This window comes from Cervus canadensis, chromosome 10, assembly GCF_019320065.1.
Source record: "Cervus canadensis isolate Bull #8, Minnesota chromosome 10, ASM1932006v1, whole genome shotgun sequence".
Classification (NCBI taxonomy): domain Eukaryota; kingdom Metazoa; phylum Chordata; class Mammalia; order Artiodactyla; family Cervidae; genus Cervus; species Cervus canadensis.
The window spans coordinates 65,123,242-65,139,162 of NC_057395.1; the positions used below are offsets into that span (position 1 = coordinate 65,123,242).

General features: G+C 55.4%; 1 protein-coding gene across 5 annotated transcripts in view; it reads left to right on the top strand.

The window, feature by feature from the left end:
* SRC (SRC proto-oncogene, non-receptor tyrosine kinase) overlaps positions 1-15,195 on the top strand; it is a 55,443-nt gene extending 40,248 nt beyond the window's left edge. For all 5 annotated transcript variants that reach the window (XM_043479191.1, XM_043479188.1, XM_043479187.1 and 2 more), the window contains 9 exons: positions 3,410-3,508; positions 3,680-3,783; positions 5,876-6,025; positions 7,519-7,674; positions 9,769-9,948; positions 11,408-11,484; positions 12,223-12,376; positions 12,525-12,656; positions 12,959-15,195. In XM_043479191.1, the coding sequence (XP_043335126.1) occupies positions 3,410-3,508; positions 3,680-3,783; positions 5,876-6,025; positions 7,519-7,674; positions 9,769-9,948; positions 11,408-11,484; positions 12,223-12,376; positions 12,525-12,656; positions 12,959-13,167 (1,261 nt within the window). In that variant the 3' untranslated portion in view covers positions 13,168-15,195. The remainder of the gene's footprint in view (positions 1-3,409; positions 3,509-3,679; positions 3,784-5,875; positions 6,026-7,518; positions 7,675-9,768; positions 9,949-11,407; positions 11,485-12,222; positions 12,377-12,524; positions 12,657-12,958) is intronic.
* The last annotated feature ends 726 nt before the right edge of the window (positions 15,196-15,921 follow it).

Sequence of the window (15,921 nt, forward strand, 5' to 3'; positions counted from 1 at the left end):
CTTCCCTTCTTCCTGCCTATCTGTTGGGACCCAGGCCCCAGAAAAAGTGTGAGATGCAGTAAATGTGCTCAACATGTGAGGTTAACACCACTGTCACTTCTGAGCTCAGATCAGAGTCCCCACCAGACTGGACTGATCTGGGAAGCTATGGGGCCCCTCATTGTGATGGCAGTCCCTGGCCCTCAGCAGAGCCAGCTCACAGCCACCTGAGGCAGGTTTGAACCTCCCAGACCATTGGCAGCGGAAGATGGGGCTTGATATTTCCATTTCACAGGTGGGCACACTGAGGCTCAGATGATAATCACAGTAATCCACTTACCCAAACTTGATGGCTTGATGCTGACTGATTTATACACTTTGCCTGCAAGGGAGATTTTGTGACTATCATCTCCTTTTTATAGAGGTGCTGAGAAGGTAGGGAACTTGCCCTAAATCACACAGCAAATCCTTATCCGAGACTGGAACTGAGCTGCATGCAGGTTTTTAAAACCGTGTTGGAGAGTGGGGAGGGGTACCATAGAGATGCGGATTTCATTCTTTTTCTTTTTTTAGCCAAATCAAGAGACTAACAGCTCATGCACATTGAGCACCTACTGTGTGCCAGGTATAGTACTGGGATTTCACATCCTCAGAGGGAGGCATGAGTATCCCCATCCTGCAGATGAGGAAACCGAGGTAGGGCCAAGGTCATACCTGCAAGTGCTGAGCTGGGCTGGCGCCAGGATGCTTGGATTCTGGCGCTCAGGCTCTTCGAAACCTCTCAAGCCGGGGCCAGGCTGAAGCTGGACGTTGGATCCTTAGTGAGATTTCAGCATACCTACATCCTTGTCCTTGTGAAATAAACCCCCAAATTGGACTGTGAGCCCAAACTCACACATGGGCTGGTATCGGGGAGCTGGAGGCTCAGCTGGCCCAGCCTGGGTAATGTCAGCAGAGCTGAACCCCCACTTCAGGGGCTTCTGGGGCTGTGCTTGGCCAGCCTCTGGGCACATGCTGCTGCCAGCCTTCCACTGTGAGTAGGTGGCTGGGGCCTTTCCCAAGGCCAGCCAGCTCGCAAACTCTGGCTTTGTCAATCTGCCCCATTTCGTAGTCTCTGACCTAGACCTTGACTCAGTCCCCTGCCCCCAGCCCTGCTGCCTCCTCCTCCACCTTCCCCTGGTTTCCCTGAGGGTCTCTGAGTCTGAGGGGCCTGGGGAGGGCACAGGGGTCAAGGGGGCTGGCCAAGACTGGCTGTGGGCCCACAGGGGCCTTGGTTCTCTCCCTTGCTCTGCTGTTGATTTGCTGTGTGTCTTTGGGCAAATCATCGCCCTTCTCTGTGCCTTATTTTCCCCCTTGGTGAAATGAAGGCTTTGGACTGGAAAATCTCTGCTAGCTTTTGGGAAGTCTCTACCCCATTCTGTGCCTCATTTTCACCAACTCTACAAAGAAAGTGCTGGGTTATTCCAACCTGGGTGCTGTGTGTCCTTGGGCTGGTCCCTAGACATCTCTGAGCCATCTTTTCTTCATCCAGGGGCTGAGGCCTGCCTTTTTTGCAGGGTGGTCTTGAGGGTCAGATAGGACAGACAGTGTGGGATCCCCCCATCTACTGTGGGTACACAGAGAGGTAGATGGAAGTCCTGGGCACCTCCAGGCTTCTTTCCTTGAGGTGGGCATCGCCACCGTACTCTGGAGCCCTCCGTCTCCTGCCAAGATTCCCATGTGAGCCTGTGCCCCGGCCTGAGTGTGCGTGTGTGCAGTGATTGTACTGCTGAGTCAGCCCACACAGCACCAACCTCACTCCATCCAGAAGGGACTCACACTCTCTGGTCGAGCCTGGGGCCCACCTGGCTGACTTTGGGATGCTCACCTGTACTCGTCTCTTCTCAGAGAGCTCCTTTAGCCCCACTCTCTCCTGGCCTCAACTTCTCCATCTTCAAAACAGGCTGAAGCGCACAAGTCAGGGGCAACTCAGAAGAACCCGGAGCCAGGGATCCAGGTTCAAGTCCAGACTGTGGCAGTGGGCAAGGGCCTTTTTCTCTTGGGATCCTGATCGTGGGCAGCAGGGAGCACATCCCTTGGCTGTGTGTCTCCTCAGGGTTGTGATGAGGTCAAAGGCAGCCTTGGGGTGAGAAGCTCAGCAAGGTATCAAGCTCGCCAGCTCCCTGCAGGGAAGGATTCCTCCTCATCTGGGAGTTAGGAACCTGGGCCCGGCCGTGTGACCTTGAGCAGAGGCCCTTGCGTCTCTAGCCCTAGTCTTCCCATCTGTGCAGTGGGAATTGGAGGGGGCTGGGCCCTATTTCCCAGGCAGCCCTTCCCATCGGCCTCCCCTCCCTTCCCATCGACCCTCTCCCTGCCTCCATTGATTGCTTTGGATGCAAGGCCCCTGTGGCTGCCGCCTGGCTCCCCCCGCCCCTGGCACCGCCTGGCCCTCCGCTCTCCCCCTCGCTCTCTCTCTCTCTCACCACCCCCATCTCTGCCTCTTCTTTTCTATTGGGCTCTCGCTTTCTCCTCCCTCCTCTGTGTCTCTGGACCCCCGCTCCAGCCAGACCTGGTTCACATTCAGATGGCTGCAAAGGTACTTCTGCCCCTTCCCCACTGCCCCCCAGACCCAGGGGACCCACCCTGCTGGGGCCTTCTCCTGCCCCATCACCCTGTCCCCATCACACTCCCTGCCTCATGGGGAAATCAGTGTAGAAGGGCCCTGGGCACTGGGGCTCTGCCACTTCAGCTCCCTCTGACATGACTCGCTGTGTGATTTTGGGCAAGTCCCAGCCCCCTCTGGCCTCAGTTTCCCCATAGCTGGGTAGGCTGCAGGAGGAGGCCTGTAGTTTTTAGTCAAGGAGCCTGGTGGGTGTGACCCGTGATTTGTGACAAAGGCAAGCATTGCTCCAGCTGCAGTGGCAGCTCTGCAGAGAGTGCCTGGATTGTCACCAAGCCCCCAAAGGACCACCCTTTGCCTCCACTCAGGTCTTGCCAGTTCCCAGGCTTGGGCTTCCAAATCTCAGGGCTTGGGGGGGTTTTGAAGGTCTGATTTGCCATCCATCTTGGGCAGGAAGCTTCTCCTGTTACAACTTGCTTGCTCCCCAGAGACAGGGAGCTCCCTCCCTAAATTGCAAGGCAGGCTCTTGGCATCTTGAGAGGGTTTGGGGTATCTGCAGGGCACCCGATCGCTTCCCGTCTCAGGACTCTGCCCCTGTGAATTTGGGCCTCATTGTCTGAGTCAGCTTTGGCCAGGAGGCTTCTGGGATAGGGAGGGGAGGAGTCCCAGGCCAGCTCAATTTGGCAGGGGGCGAGTGGCCTGATCTCTGTGTTCCCTGCACCTCACTCAGCCTCGTGAGGCCCCACCACAGCACCTCTGAAGACTGCACGCCCCGGGGCCCATTGCTGATGGTTTCCTTCTCCTTTGCTCCCTCCCTCTCCCCCTGCTCAGAGAGGGAGACTGGTGGCTGGCCCACTCACTCAGCACAGGACAGACGGGCTACATCCCCAGCAACTACGTGGCGCCCTCTGACTCCATCCAGGCCGAAGAGTGAGTATTGACTCTGGCCTCCTGCTTGCTCACCATCATCGCTGCTGGTTCAGAGCTTCTCTCCTGGGCTAGAGTGGGGGGGCTGGCTGCCCCAGCCACATCCCAGGAAGAGATATGGTGGGTGGGTGGAATTCTAGACCACCAGCACCATCCCCCTCCCTCCCACCCCAGGTGGTACTTTGGCAAGATCACCAGACGGGAGTCAGAGCGGTTACTGCTCAATGCGGAGAACCCAAGAGGGACCTTCCTAGTGCGAGAAAGCGAGACCACGAAAGGTATGAGTTCTTCTACTGGGAATTGAACCTTTTGTGGGTTATTTGAGCTGGGCATTGAGGAATGAATAGGAGTTTGGTATATGGAGTGGGATGGGAAGAATCCTCCAGCTGGAGAAAAAGCCAGGATCAACAGCAGGGAGGTACATTTGAAGAGCACTAAATTATCTGGGGTGAGCAAAAGATGCTGCAAAAGGTGCAAAAGGTTTCTCAGATAAGGAATGGACACAGATTGTCAGGAGGCCTGAGGGTCAAAGAACCAAAGGCTGTTCCCAGGGAGGGTGCTGATTCAATGGCTCCCTCTTCTTCCCCTTCCCCAGGGGCCTCAGGGGCTGGACTGGGTACTGGGACCTAGCTTTGCCCTTCTCCCAATAGTCCTGGCCTCTGTTCCTCTCCTGTCCTTCCCCTCTGCCAGAGAATGATCACCTCCTTTCTCTCCAGCCCCTCTGCAAATGGGTTGCAGACTCCATCACCATGGTGACAAAGCTCCTGCTTCCTGTGGGCCTGGGGCTCAGTGGGAGATGGGAAAGAGCGTTCATGTCATGTGTGTGCATTTATGAGCGGTCCTATGGCTGTGCATGCCATGTGTGGGTCCAGGCATGTGAGTGTGTGCACCTGGGGTAGAGTTGTCTGTGTGATGCTGTGTGGGAGTGAATTGTTATGGGTTTGTCCTTGTGCCTGGGGGCCTGGAGAGCGTGAGCCTGTGTGAGCATATGGCCACCGGACATGGGCATGTTTGTGGTGTGTGCACACGTGATCAGGGCTTGGCCTTAGATTTAGGGCTGTGGCTTCCATATGCACATGGCTGGGCCATCTGCAGAAAGTCATGGTTGTCCAGTGCAGGCTTTAGAGACCCAGGCACAGGTTCTGTGTGTGTCTGAATTGCTGGGTGGGTGAACTGAGGCTAGCTGCTTTCCCTCTCTGAGCCTCATTTTCCCTTTTTGACACTGGATATTGTAAACCCCACCTAAGGATTGTCCAGAGGTTGTGGGGGCTGTGGGGGCTTGGGCTTCTAGAATGATGCCTGTATGCTGTTTCCTTAGAAGGGCTTTCCCTGGCCACTGGAGCCTTCTCTCCCACCTCTGGGGCTCAGTCTTTTTCCCTGATGCCACCCCAGGCATCTTTTAGGCTCAGGTTAACAGGCCTGTTGGGCAGAAGGAAACTTTTCGAGTCCAAAGCTTTTCTAGGCTCCAGGGAAGCAGGGAGGGGGCCTCCCGGACTGGCCCAGCTGAGCCTTGGCAACTTTCAGGCCACGCCCAGTATGTGGTCTCCTGCCCAGGGCAGTGGAGAAGGCAATGGCACCCCACTCCAGTACTCTTGCCTGGAAAATCCCCTGGATGGAGGAGCCTGGTGGGCTACAGTCCATGGGGTCGCGAAGAGTCGGACATGACTGAGTGACTTCACTTTCGCTTTTCACTTTCATGCATTGGAGAAGGAAATGGCAACCCACTCCAGTGTTCTTGCCTGGAGAATCCCAGGGACAAGGGAGCCTGGTGGGCTGCCGTCTATGGGGTCGCACAGAGTTGGACACAACTGAAGCGACTTAGCAGCAGCAGCAGCAACCCAGGGCAGCCCAGCCTTAGCCAACCACTGACTCCTGCCTGAGCCTGGAGTCTTCAGGGAGGAGCAGGGCCTGGACCCCAGTGCAGTGGGCAGACCCAGAGAGGAGAGGCAGTTAGGCCAGGGACACACAGCTACCTGTGAGGCTCCCTGCAAACATTTACTGAGTGCCTATTGTGTACCCAGCCTTCTTATATGTGGTCTCTCTGAATCTGCCCAGCTGCCTGGGGAGTAGCCCACTTGTGCAGAGAAGGAAACTGAGGCCCAAAGAGGGCAAGTCACTTGCTCAGGTCACAGAGTGGGGATCATATCTGGGCTTCACAGGTCAAAGGTGCATGAGAGATTCTTGAGTCAGGTGCCCTTTGTCACTTGACTGCCCCAGTGGCCGCCTGGGCGCTGGGTGCTCAGAGACAGCTTGGACCAGACCTGGCTCCGTCCGTGCCTGCTGTCCGTCCTGTGTCGGGGAGGTGTGCTCAGCGCTGCGGCCATGGGCGAGCGGGGTGGTGGTCATGCCCCTCTCCGGCCTGTCCTGCAGGCGCCTACTGCCTCTCGGTGTCCGACTTCGACAATGCCAAGGGCCTCAACGTGAAGCACTACAAGATCCGCAAGCTGGACAGCGGCGGCTTCTACATCACCTCCCGCACCCAGTTCAACAGCCTGCAGCAGCTGGTGGCCTACTACTCCAGTGAGTGCCGGCCGGCTGGCCGCAGGGGAGGGTAGGCCCCGGGAGGGGGTGGGAGGTGGGGGTTTCCATCCATATTGCAGACCCTGAGCTGGGGGCTTTGGAGCCAACCAGGCCCAAGACTCCCGTCACCCTGAGGATGAAGGCTCCTGTTCCCCTCCCCCTTCTTCCTTTCCCCTTTCTCCCTCCTTCCACTCCCCTCCTCTCGTGCCCCTTTTCCCACTTCCCTCCTCCCATGCCCTCCTCCCTGGTTTCCCTCTGCCCTCCCCACCCCCTCCCACCCCTCCAATCTTATTTCGCCTCCTCCGAAGCTGCCTGATGAGGAGGGGGCTGCCTGGAGAAGTGAGCCGGGAAGGAGCGGGGCATAGACTGGTGTCATTTGTCCCTGCAGCCTTAGGACCGGTTAGAACCGGTTACTGGGAGACAAGAAGGGGGCGGCTAGATCGATCGCAGCAGGGAGGAGGAGAGCGAGTGGCAGGCGGGGCGCTCACACACGCAGGTTGTGGGCGTGGGCTAGGCCGTGTGTGCAAGGCTGTGGCCAGTCCGTCTGGATGTCCAGGGCTGCCTGGGGGGACTCCAGTGGTCATGGCCTATGTGCTCCCAGGTGGACAGGTCCTGTGGGCACCTGGGTGTCTGTGGCATGTGGCCATGGCCTTTCACGTGTGGCCTTTCCTGAGAGCACCAGCTCCTTCTCCTCTGTCAGCTGAGCCTCTTGGCTCCCTCAAGGATCTACCACTGTCCACCTCCATCCCTTTGGCAACCACTGCATTTATTCTGAACCCAGTTCCCCCAGATCAAAATGCTCCAGGGGTTACCTTGGAATTTTAGGAGAAAGACACCCATGTGGCCTCAGGTTTTGGGTGGTCTAAACCCAATTGGCCTCCATGCCTTACCTGGGGCCCTCCTTCCCCTACTCACTCCTTGGCAGCTCTCCCCAACCCCCTTGGCCTCCTTTCGGCTTCTCCAACCCACTGGCTTGTTCCTCCCTCAGGGCCTTTGCACATGCATGAGGCAATGTGCCCTCTGCCCAGAGGGCTGTTCCCTAGTTGAGCACTCACCTTCCTGCAGATACAAGCCCAGGTGCCACCTCTTCCAGGAAGCCTTCCAGGATTCCACCCAACCCACCTGCTACTGCATGTACAACTCTCCTCTGTCACACTCGTGGTCCTGGGAGGTGATATGGGAAAGTTGGGTACCCCCCTGGACTGGGAGCTCCATGAGGGCAGGCTTCCAGTGACTCCCTGGCACCCCCTTAAAGTCAGATGAATGAATGAATGAATGACTTGGGGAGCAGATGCTTGAGGCAGTGTGGACCCATGTTGAGGGCAGTGCATACACACAGGTATGGACGCCTGGCCTCGAGGGTGTCCTGTGTGGCCCCGAAGCCTGTGTGCATACAGTGTGTGAGTCTACACACACACACACACACACCGTGGGACACAGCGACCCTGCGCAGATGCCAGGCCTGAACCCCACCACCCTGTCTCTGTCTTCAGAACATGCTGACGGCCTCTGCCACCGCCTCACCACTGTGTGCCCCACGTCCAAGCCGCAGACTCAAGGTCTGGCCAAGGATGCCTGGGAGATCCCCCGGGAGTCACTGCGGCTGGAGGTCAAGCTGGGCCAGGGCTGCTTCGGAGAGGTGTGGATGGGTAAGGCCGTGCCCCCGGCGCCCCCATCCCTGCCTTGTCCCCACTTGAGAACCAGGCAGATGTCTGTCCCATGTGGCTGCTCCAGGCCCCACAAGTTCCCCAACCTTTGCTTCCACGATCTCATCACCTCTGTGAACTGTGGGCCCTACTCTCAACACGGAACTCCTCCATTGGTGGGCAGCGGCAAGCTAGGGCCCCAGCAAGCCACACCTCCGTCTGCCATGGTACCTGTTTTCCGAGAACTGCTTGGGGCTGGGCATCGTGACTCCCCAGTGATGTGGCCTGTGGTCTGGGCTGGGTGGCTTCCTTCTGAGCCTTGATCTTCCCACCTGTAAAATGGGGCTGGGGGACTGAGAGAATGCCGGCCCCATGTGCATCCCCATGTTAACTTTAGCCGTGGGAAGAGAAACCTCAACTCCTAGATGGAGCTCCGGGAGGTGCAGGGTCTAGAGCACTCCTGGCCTGTTAACGATCTGTTTAACTCTGGAGAAATGGCCAAACCGTCCTTGAGAACAAATGCCATGCACCCCTGACAAAACCCAGGCCCCCTTCTGCTGACTGGTTTCTGCAGACATGGGTCGTGGAGGTCGTGGTGTGGGAAGCCTGGCCATTGTGAACCCGCACGTCCGGTGGGGAGATGACCATGTGTGGTTTTCAAGGTGGTTCCATCTGAGCTCCGGTGTATCACTGCCTCCACTTCCTTCCCTTCAGAGGAAGAGATAATGGAGGAGAGCAGAGGGGCTTCCTGGGCGGCTTACTGCAGGGACAGAGGCCTGCAGGCTGGAGGTCAGGCCAGCTCAGGAAAGGGGAGCTGCTGACTTTGAGCTGGGGAGAGGGGGCGGGGATGCGAAGCACAGGCACAAAGAGAGGACCTGATGGGACTTCCCTGGCAGTCCAGTGGCTGAGACTCCATGCTGCCAACACAGGGGCCCAGGTTCAATCCCTAATCAGGGAACTAGATCCCACGAGCCACAACTAAGAGTTCACATGCTTCAACAAAGATCAAAGATCCTGTGTGCCACAACTAAGACCTAGCGCAGCTAAATGCATAAATAAATATTAAAAAAAAAAAAGAGGACCTGAGTAACACCAAGAAATCCACAGCATCAGCCGTTCTCGTGGCTGCAAAGCTCATCCCTGGCTTGGCTGTGCAGTGAAGTCAGTGGGGGAAGGCTCTTGTTCCTCTCTGGATGATCCAGGCAGACTTCTGAAGACCCTGGTACATATCTCCAGAGGGCCTGTGCTGGCGGACTGCAGACATGGGCCTGAGCCCCAGCCCTCAGATGGAGACCCAGAAATGGTGAGGCATGGGCCTAAGGCCACTCATCAAAGGAGCCTCAGGCCTGGCTGGGACCAAACTGGGATTAAACACACTGGTTTAAAACATAGCTTTTCCTGAGCCATCACAGTTTGAAAAGCCATATAATAATAAAATGACAGCTGCAGCTGTTAACTGTGTGCTCACAGTGGGCTTAGCAGCCCTAGCAGCCGCATAGGTGTATATTATAGCATCCCCATTTTCCAGATGAGAAAATCGAGGTTTAGAGGGGCACTGACTCGCCTGTGGTCTCACTGCTGACAGTGGGCAGAGGTGGGAGCCAAACTCCTGCTAGTCTGACCTCTGAGTCTTTGTACTCCGTGTGAGGCTTTAATTACTTTTTGGCGAGTGTGGCTTGAGACAGGTTCTTGTTCTGGTGGCCTTGTTCTGAGGCCAGCTGTCTCACCCCCAGCCCCCACCACGCACACGCGCCATCTGTGAACACCTAGGCCACCTTTCGGTGTGTTACCCAGAAGGAACATGACCACCCCGAGGAGGGCAGTTGAATTGACGAATGGGCTGCTTTTGGAGACATTTCTCATCATAAAGCGTCCTAAGAACAGCTACTGTTTCTTGAGCATGCCCTGTGAGGAGCGTCCTGCCCATTTTGCAGATGGTGACACTGAGGCTCAGAAAGGGGCTGGGCCTTGGCTGAGCTTGTCACCTGGCCTGGGAGCCCAGAGCTGACACTGGTATCCAGACAGGCAGATCCTGCATCCCTGTGGGATGGGAATGGGGGTCCACCCCTGAGGCAACCTGCATGCCTGTCCACACAGGGACCTGGAACGGCACCACCAGGGTGGCCATCAAAACCCTGAAGCCTGGTACGATGTCTCCGGAGGCCTTCCTGCAGGAGGCCCAGGTCATGAAGAAGCTGAGGCATGAGAAACTCGTGCAGCTGTATGCCGTGGTGTCCGAAGAGCCCATCTACATTGTCACGGAGTACATGAGCAAGGGTGAGGGAAGCCGGGACGGCCCTGGTGGGGGTCCTTACAACAGGGCAGGTGGGATGTGCTTAACTTCCCACCACATCTAGAGTGTGTGCCTTTATTTTTTAAAATTTTTATTTATTTATTTTTAACACCAAAAACACTTTGTGTTGGGGTATAGCCGATGAGCAATGTTGTGACAGTTTCAGGTGAAAGGCAAAGAGGTTCAACCATACATAGGCATGTATCCCTTTTCCCCTAGGCCTCCCTCCGTTAAGCTCTCCCATCCACCTGGTTCCAGGTTGGCACATAACACTGAGCAAAGCTCCCTGTTCTATCCAATATGTCTCTGTTGGTTATCCATCTAAAATATAGCAGTGTGTACATGTCCTTCCCCAAGTCCCTAACTATCCCTTTCCCCCAGCAACCATAAGTTTGTTTTCTAGGTCTATGAGTTAGAGCGCATGCCTTTAAAGGTGAAACGAATGAAAAGAATCAACTTCCCATGTCCATGGAACATTAAACTGCAGGTTGCCTTTCTCGGTTCATTTTTCTTTTTTTAGTGATGTCCCACAATGCATCAGTGTCCCCCTATCTGCTGCTTTTTTAAAGCTGTTTGCCATTTCTAGGGCTGGCAGGAAAACTCCCCAAGTCCTCCAAGCTGAGCCACATCTGGGTCAAGTTTCTGGCCTGACTTTTACTAGTTTTGAAAATAATTATTTTTTAAATTTCCACTTTTGGAGGTATAACTTACCACTGGTGGTTCAGTGGTTAAGACTTTGCTTTCCAGTGCAGGGGATGTGGGTTTGATCCCTTGTTGGGGAGCTAAAAATCCCACATGCCTCATGGCCAAAAAGCCAAAACATAAAACAGAAGCAATTGTAACAAATTCAATAAGGACTTTAAAAATAGTCCACATTAAAAAAAAAATCTTTGGAAAAAAAACAACACCCATTTTAAATGTATAGTTCAGTGAGTTTTAATGAATGGATATGCTGTGTATCTCTTAGCATAGTCGAGATAAACACCTCCATCACCCCAGAAAACACCTTTGTATTCCTTTGCAGATAGTATCCTACAGTCCCAAACCCATTCAGCCACTGATGTGCTTTCTGTCTTCACAGATTTCTTTCTTCTAGAACTTCATGTATGAAATCTTTTACATCCAAGAGTTTTCTTTCTTGTTGTGTATGTCAGTAGTCTCTTCCTTTTTTATTGCTTAGTAGTATTCCATTATAGTATGGCTATGCCATTATAGTATGCCTGTACCACAGTTCTGTTCTCGTAGAGGTGAACGTCTGGTTGTTTCCCATCCTGCTTGCCTTTTGAGTGACAAACACAGACTTTATTCAGAGATGGGTTTACATAAAATCTGCTGTATGGTTAAAGCAAGACTGGCCTGCCCCAGTGGACAAGATCTTGGAATCACTGCTTTCTGGCCCAGGGAGGACAGAGCAGGAGCTAGAGCTACTTTCTCTCTGCCCAGGAAGTTTGCTGGACTTTCTCAAGGGGGAGACAGGCAAGTACCTGAGGCTGCCTCAGCTGGTGGACATGGCTGCACAGGTGAGTCAGCCCCTCCCATCTCCTACATCTGGCCTTGAGCTCTCCCGCCCACCTGGCTCTGCCACATCTGGCTCTTGAGTGCCCCCTCCCAAGAAACTTGCCTTGATTGCCCTCACCCTCACTGATCTCATCCCATGAGATTACTGGAACCACTTACAGATGCTGTTGAGTGGTGGTTCGGGGCAGAGGAAAGAGCTCTTACCTGGGCATCAAGAGTCGCTGACTTGCTATGGGAACTTAGACCTCAGTTTTCTTCTCTGTCAAGGTCATTCAGTCACTCAACAAACATGTGTTAGTACTTGCTTGTAGGTGGTGCTCAACAGCCACTTTTTAATCCTTATCACAATCAGGGGAGGTAGGGATGGCTATTATTCCATTTGACAGATGAGAAAACTGAGGCTCAGAAAGGGGACTTGAGACAGCTGGCAGGATCTGGCAGTCATCTGTGTCTCAGGGAGCATCTGGGGTCTCTTTTCATGGTCACCCCACTTCCCTGGCTGCATCTTGTCTTGTGGCACCCTCTTGCCCTATGCTCCCTCCTTAGGCCAGGCACTGGTTCCCCTTTTTGGGTCAATAGGGTTTACTGTAAACTGCTTTCATTGCCTGCAAAACTGGTAAGGGCAGGGCATTTGGTTGGCTGTCCACTCCTGGGGATGACCCTATCCCTGGGCATGTGCCCTGTGGTCTGGGAAGGGCACAGGGTGGCCTCTGAATCAGGCTCCTGGGTTCTGCCTGCAGATCGCCTCGGGCATGGCTTACGTGGAGCGGATGAACTATGTCCACCGAGACCTCCGGGCTGCCAACATCCTGGTGGGAGAGAGCCTCGTGTGCAAAGTGGCTGACTTCGGGCTGGCTCGACTCATTGAAGACAACGAGTACACAGCCCGGCAAGGTGGGCAGACTCCCAGCAGATGCCGTGGGGAGTCACGCCCCTTCTCTGAGCCTCAGTTTCCTCCTCTGTCAAGTGGGGACCAGAACGGTGCCCGACAGAGAGGTCATGATGTTCTCCTGAACTCCCCCGACCGTTCTTGTTCCTACAGGTGCCAAATTCCCCATCAAGTGGACGGCTCCGGAAGCTGCCCTCTATGGCCGGTTCACCATCAAATCAGATGTGTGGTCCTTTGGGATCCTGCTGACGGAGCTCACGACAAAGGGACGAGTGCCCTACCCTGGTAAGAGAACTCCCCGCCGCCCATCTTTAGTCCTTCTGCCCCTGCCCTGGTGACCCCCCTGCTCAGGAGATCTTGGGCACGTAAAAGCCCCTCTTGGGCCTCAGTTTCCCCATCTGCATAACAAAGAGGTGACCCTCTGACCCTAGGCTCTGTCATTGTTCAGGGCTCCCAGGCTTGGGGAGGGCCTTACCTATTGTCACAGCAACTCTGCCCCGAAGCAGGAACCCCTCTTGGTTGTCCCCATCAACGTCCCTCTGCTCCACTTGCCTCCCCTAGCGCCTCACGCCTCCCTCTGCCCGCAGGGATGGTGAACCGCGAGGTGCTGGACCAGGTGGAGCGGGGCTACCGGATGCCCTGCCCGCCTGAGTGTCCCGAGTCCTTGCATGACCTGATGTGCCAGTGCTGGCGGAAGGACCCAGAGGAACGGCCCACCTTCGAGTACCTGCAGGCCTTCCTGGAGGACTATTTCACGTCCACCGAGCCCCAGTACCAGCCCGGAGAGAACCTATAGGGCGGGGCTACCGGGCCAGACTGCCTTCTCGGCTTGGGTCCTGGGCTGGGTGGCCCCTGACGCGGGGTCTTGCCTGCCTCAGCCTGCCCGCGTTCCCTGGAATTGCCAGTGACGAGGCTCCGCCCTCTTCCGTGGCGGGGCGGGGCTTGGGGCCGCCCTGGGGGCGGGGCCTAAGGCTGCCAGTGACTGTGTCCTGGCTCCGCCCACCAACACACCCCCTCCCTGCGTTCTCCCCTGGAGCTCTGCGTGTCTCAGCGGGAGGCCCTGGGAAGAAAGGCTGGGGCTGAGGGTGCCCTTTTCTTAGCCTCAGCCCACCCCGCGCACTGGCTCCTTCCCACTTCCACGCCACCCCAGGTCTGTCTGCAGAGCTGGCCAAAGAGCCTTTCCAAAGAGGAGTGATGGGCCCCTGGCCCCCGGCCTGCCTGCCGCCCTGGCCCATGCCGTCCGTTTCTGAATCGCCTGTTTGCGGAAGGCTCCTGGGTTCAGCCCTCTCCGTTGTGGCTCTCAGGCTGGTGAGGCCTAGCTTGACTTGATGCTCGTGGGTGGGGGTGGACACCCTCCTCAAACCCTGCCCTTCTTAGGCTTGAGGAATCCTCAGAGATCATTAATTCCTTGTCCCCGTATTATCCATGGGGACACTGAGTCCAGAGAGAGGATGTGACTTGCCCGAGGCAGCAGAGCACTGCAGGGTTGAGGTGGGATTGGAACCCGGTGCTCCCTTTGTCTTCCTCAGGAACCAACGCAATTGTCCTTGGACGCATTGTGGACAGACTGGGGCAGCCCAGGGGACAAGGGGCCTGAGAATGGCTCAGAGATAGCAGACAGAGTCCTGCTGCCCCTGCTCGCTCAGTGGGGCTATTGTGGGGGGAGAAAGTGGAGGTGGATGTGGGGCTGAGCTAAAAATGAAGGGTATAAGGGTAGGGAGGCAGGTTTCAATCAGAGTGTGGTTGGTTTTTTATCTTTGGCACTAGCCAATCATGAAAGGGAGCTCACAGGCTCTGGAGGCAATCAAGCAGAAGTAGAAGATCCAAGTGGTTGCGAGACCCTGGCCTCAGGACGGAACCCCAGGTCCTCCTTCCCCCAGTTGGTCCTGTGTCATTTCAATGCCTGGCCTCTGCTCTCCTCTCCAAGTTGGCACCCTTAAACCCATGAGTAGGGAAAGGAGTGCGTAGGCTGGGGTGAGAGAGGACAGATTGTCTATTGCCACATACCAGGACTGGCTGTGTGACCTCGGGCAGCCCCTGCTGCTTCTCTGGGCTTCAGTGTCTGCCTCCATATGTGGCCATGGCCTCTGCAACTGCTCCACGCCTGTCCAGACCCTATGGCCTGGCATCACGTGGTGATTGGTGAGTCTAGCCCATGGCATCAAGAAACCGTGTTTTGGCCCTTGGGTTCTGTGGTGGCTTTTCCCTGGGCCTCATCATGCCCTTCTTAAATGGGGCAGCTGACAGTTTCGTAGGCATTCTGCCAAGGGCCCCTGTGTGTGTGTGTATGTGTGTGTGTGCACGTGTGTGTTCCTCCATGTGTGTTCATATTTAACATGTAAAAATGTCCCCTCCTCTGTCCCCCAGCCATGTACATTTCACCCCCAGCCCCCCATCATAGCAATAACGTTCCTGCTGCCAGGGGTTCTTGAGCCAGCCAGGCCCTGCCAGTGGGGAAGGAGGCCAAGTGGTGCCTGCCTATGAAATTTCAATTTTTCCTTTCATACATGTGTATTACCCAAGTCTTCTCCTGTCTGTCCCAGTCAAAATCTGGGTTCAGTCCAGCGTGCTCTCAAATCCCCTTCCAACTGCCCAGCGCCCTTTGTATAAGGTATCCTAATACTGTCCTTTTGTTTTTTTTTTTTAAACAAACAGTGTTTTGTAGATTTCAGATGACTATGCAGAGGCCTAGGGGACCCCCCGGCTCTGGGCAGGGCCAGGGGGTCCCGCATTCCATGGCCCAGGCCTGGGGGGGGAGGGGGGAATTTGGAATTGGTTGTAAATACTTTGCATATTGTCTGATTAAACACAAACAGACCTCAGAGTTTGGCCAGTGGTTTCTTGAGTATCTATTGTGTGCTGGAGCATGACAGGGGGTGGGATGGGAGGACAGGCTGTGTCAGAGGGGCCTTTGTGCAGGCAGCATCTGTGGCTTGACGGCTTCAGGCCAGGGAGGGACATAATCAGATTGGAGACCTCTGGAGTGTGGCTGTGTGTGAACATCTGTTCCTGTGTTTGGGGACTGACCATGCCTTGCAGCAACCTTGCTTGTGTCTGGGTGAAGCCCAGGACTCTCCCAAGTGTGAGCAGTTGAGGACTCAGATGCCCTGGGTGGATGGTGGCTGTTGACACTCTGGGGGCCCCATGGGGCTGTCATGCACTTGGGGAGTTGTGGATGTCCCCACGGGGAGCTGTGGCTGTGTGTATGCTGTGTGTTTCTCAGGAGTGCCTGGGAGGGTGGGGGTGGTGAGACTGGGTCAGCAAAAGCCCTGGGTATTCTGGAGAAAACTCCAAAGACTCCTCCTCTGTTCCCTTGTCCCCTCCACCAGGGCACACAGCCTGGAAATTCATTTGCAACAGTTTATAGGAAGAAATGTACTTTTTATCAGATCACACACCTATCCATGTGAGTTACCTCTGGCCTAATGAAACTGTTTAATCTGTTTAATTAAAATCAGATTTCAAAATTGGGATGTTTCTCTGTTTGCTCTTATGTTCACAAGCCAAACACTACAATGTCCGGATCTGAATGGACATCTGGAGACTCCAT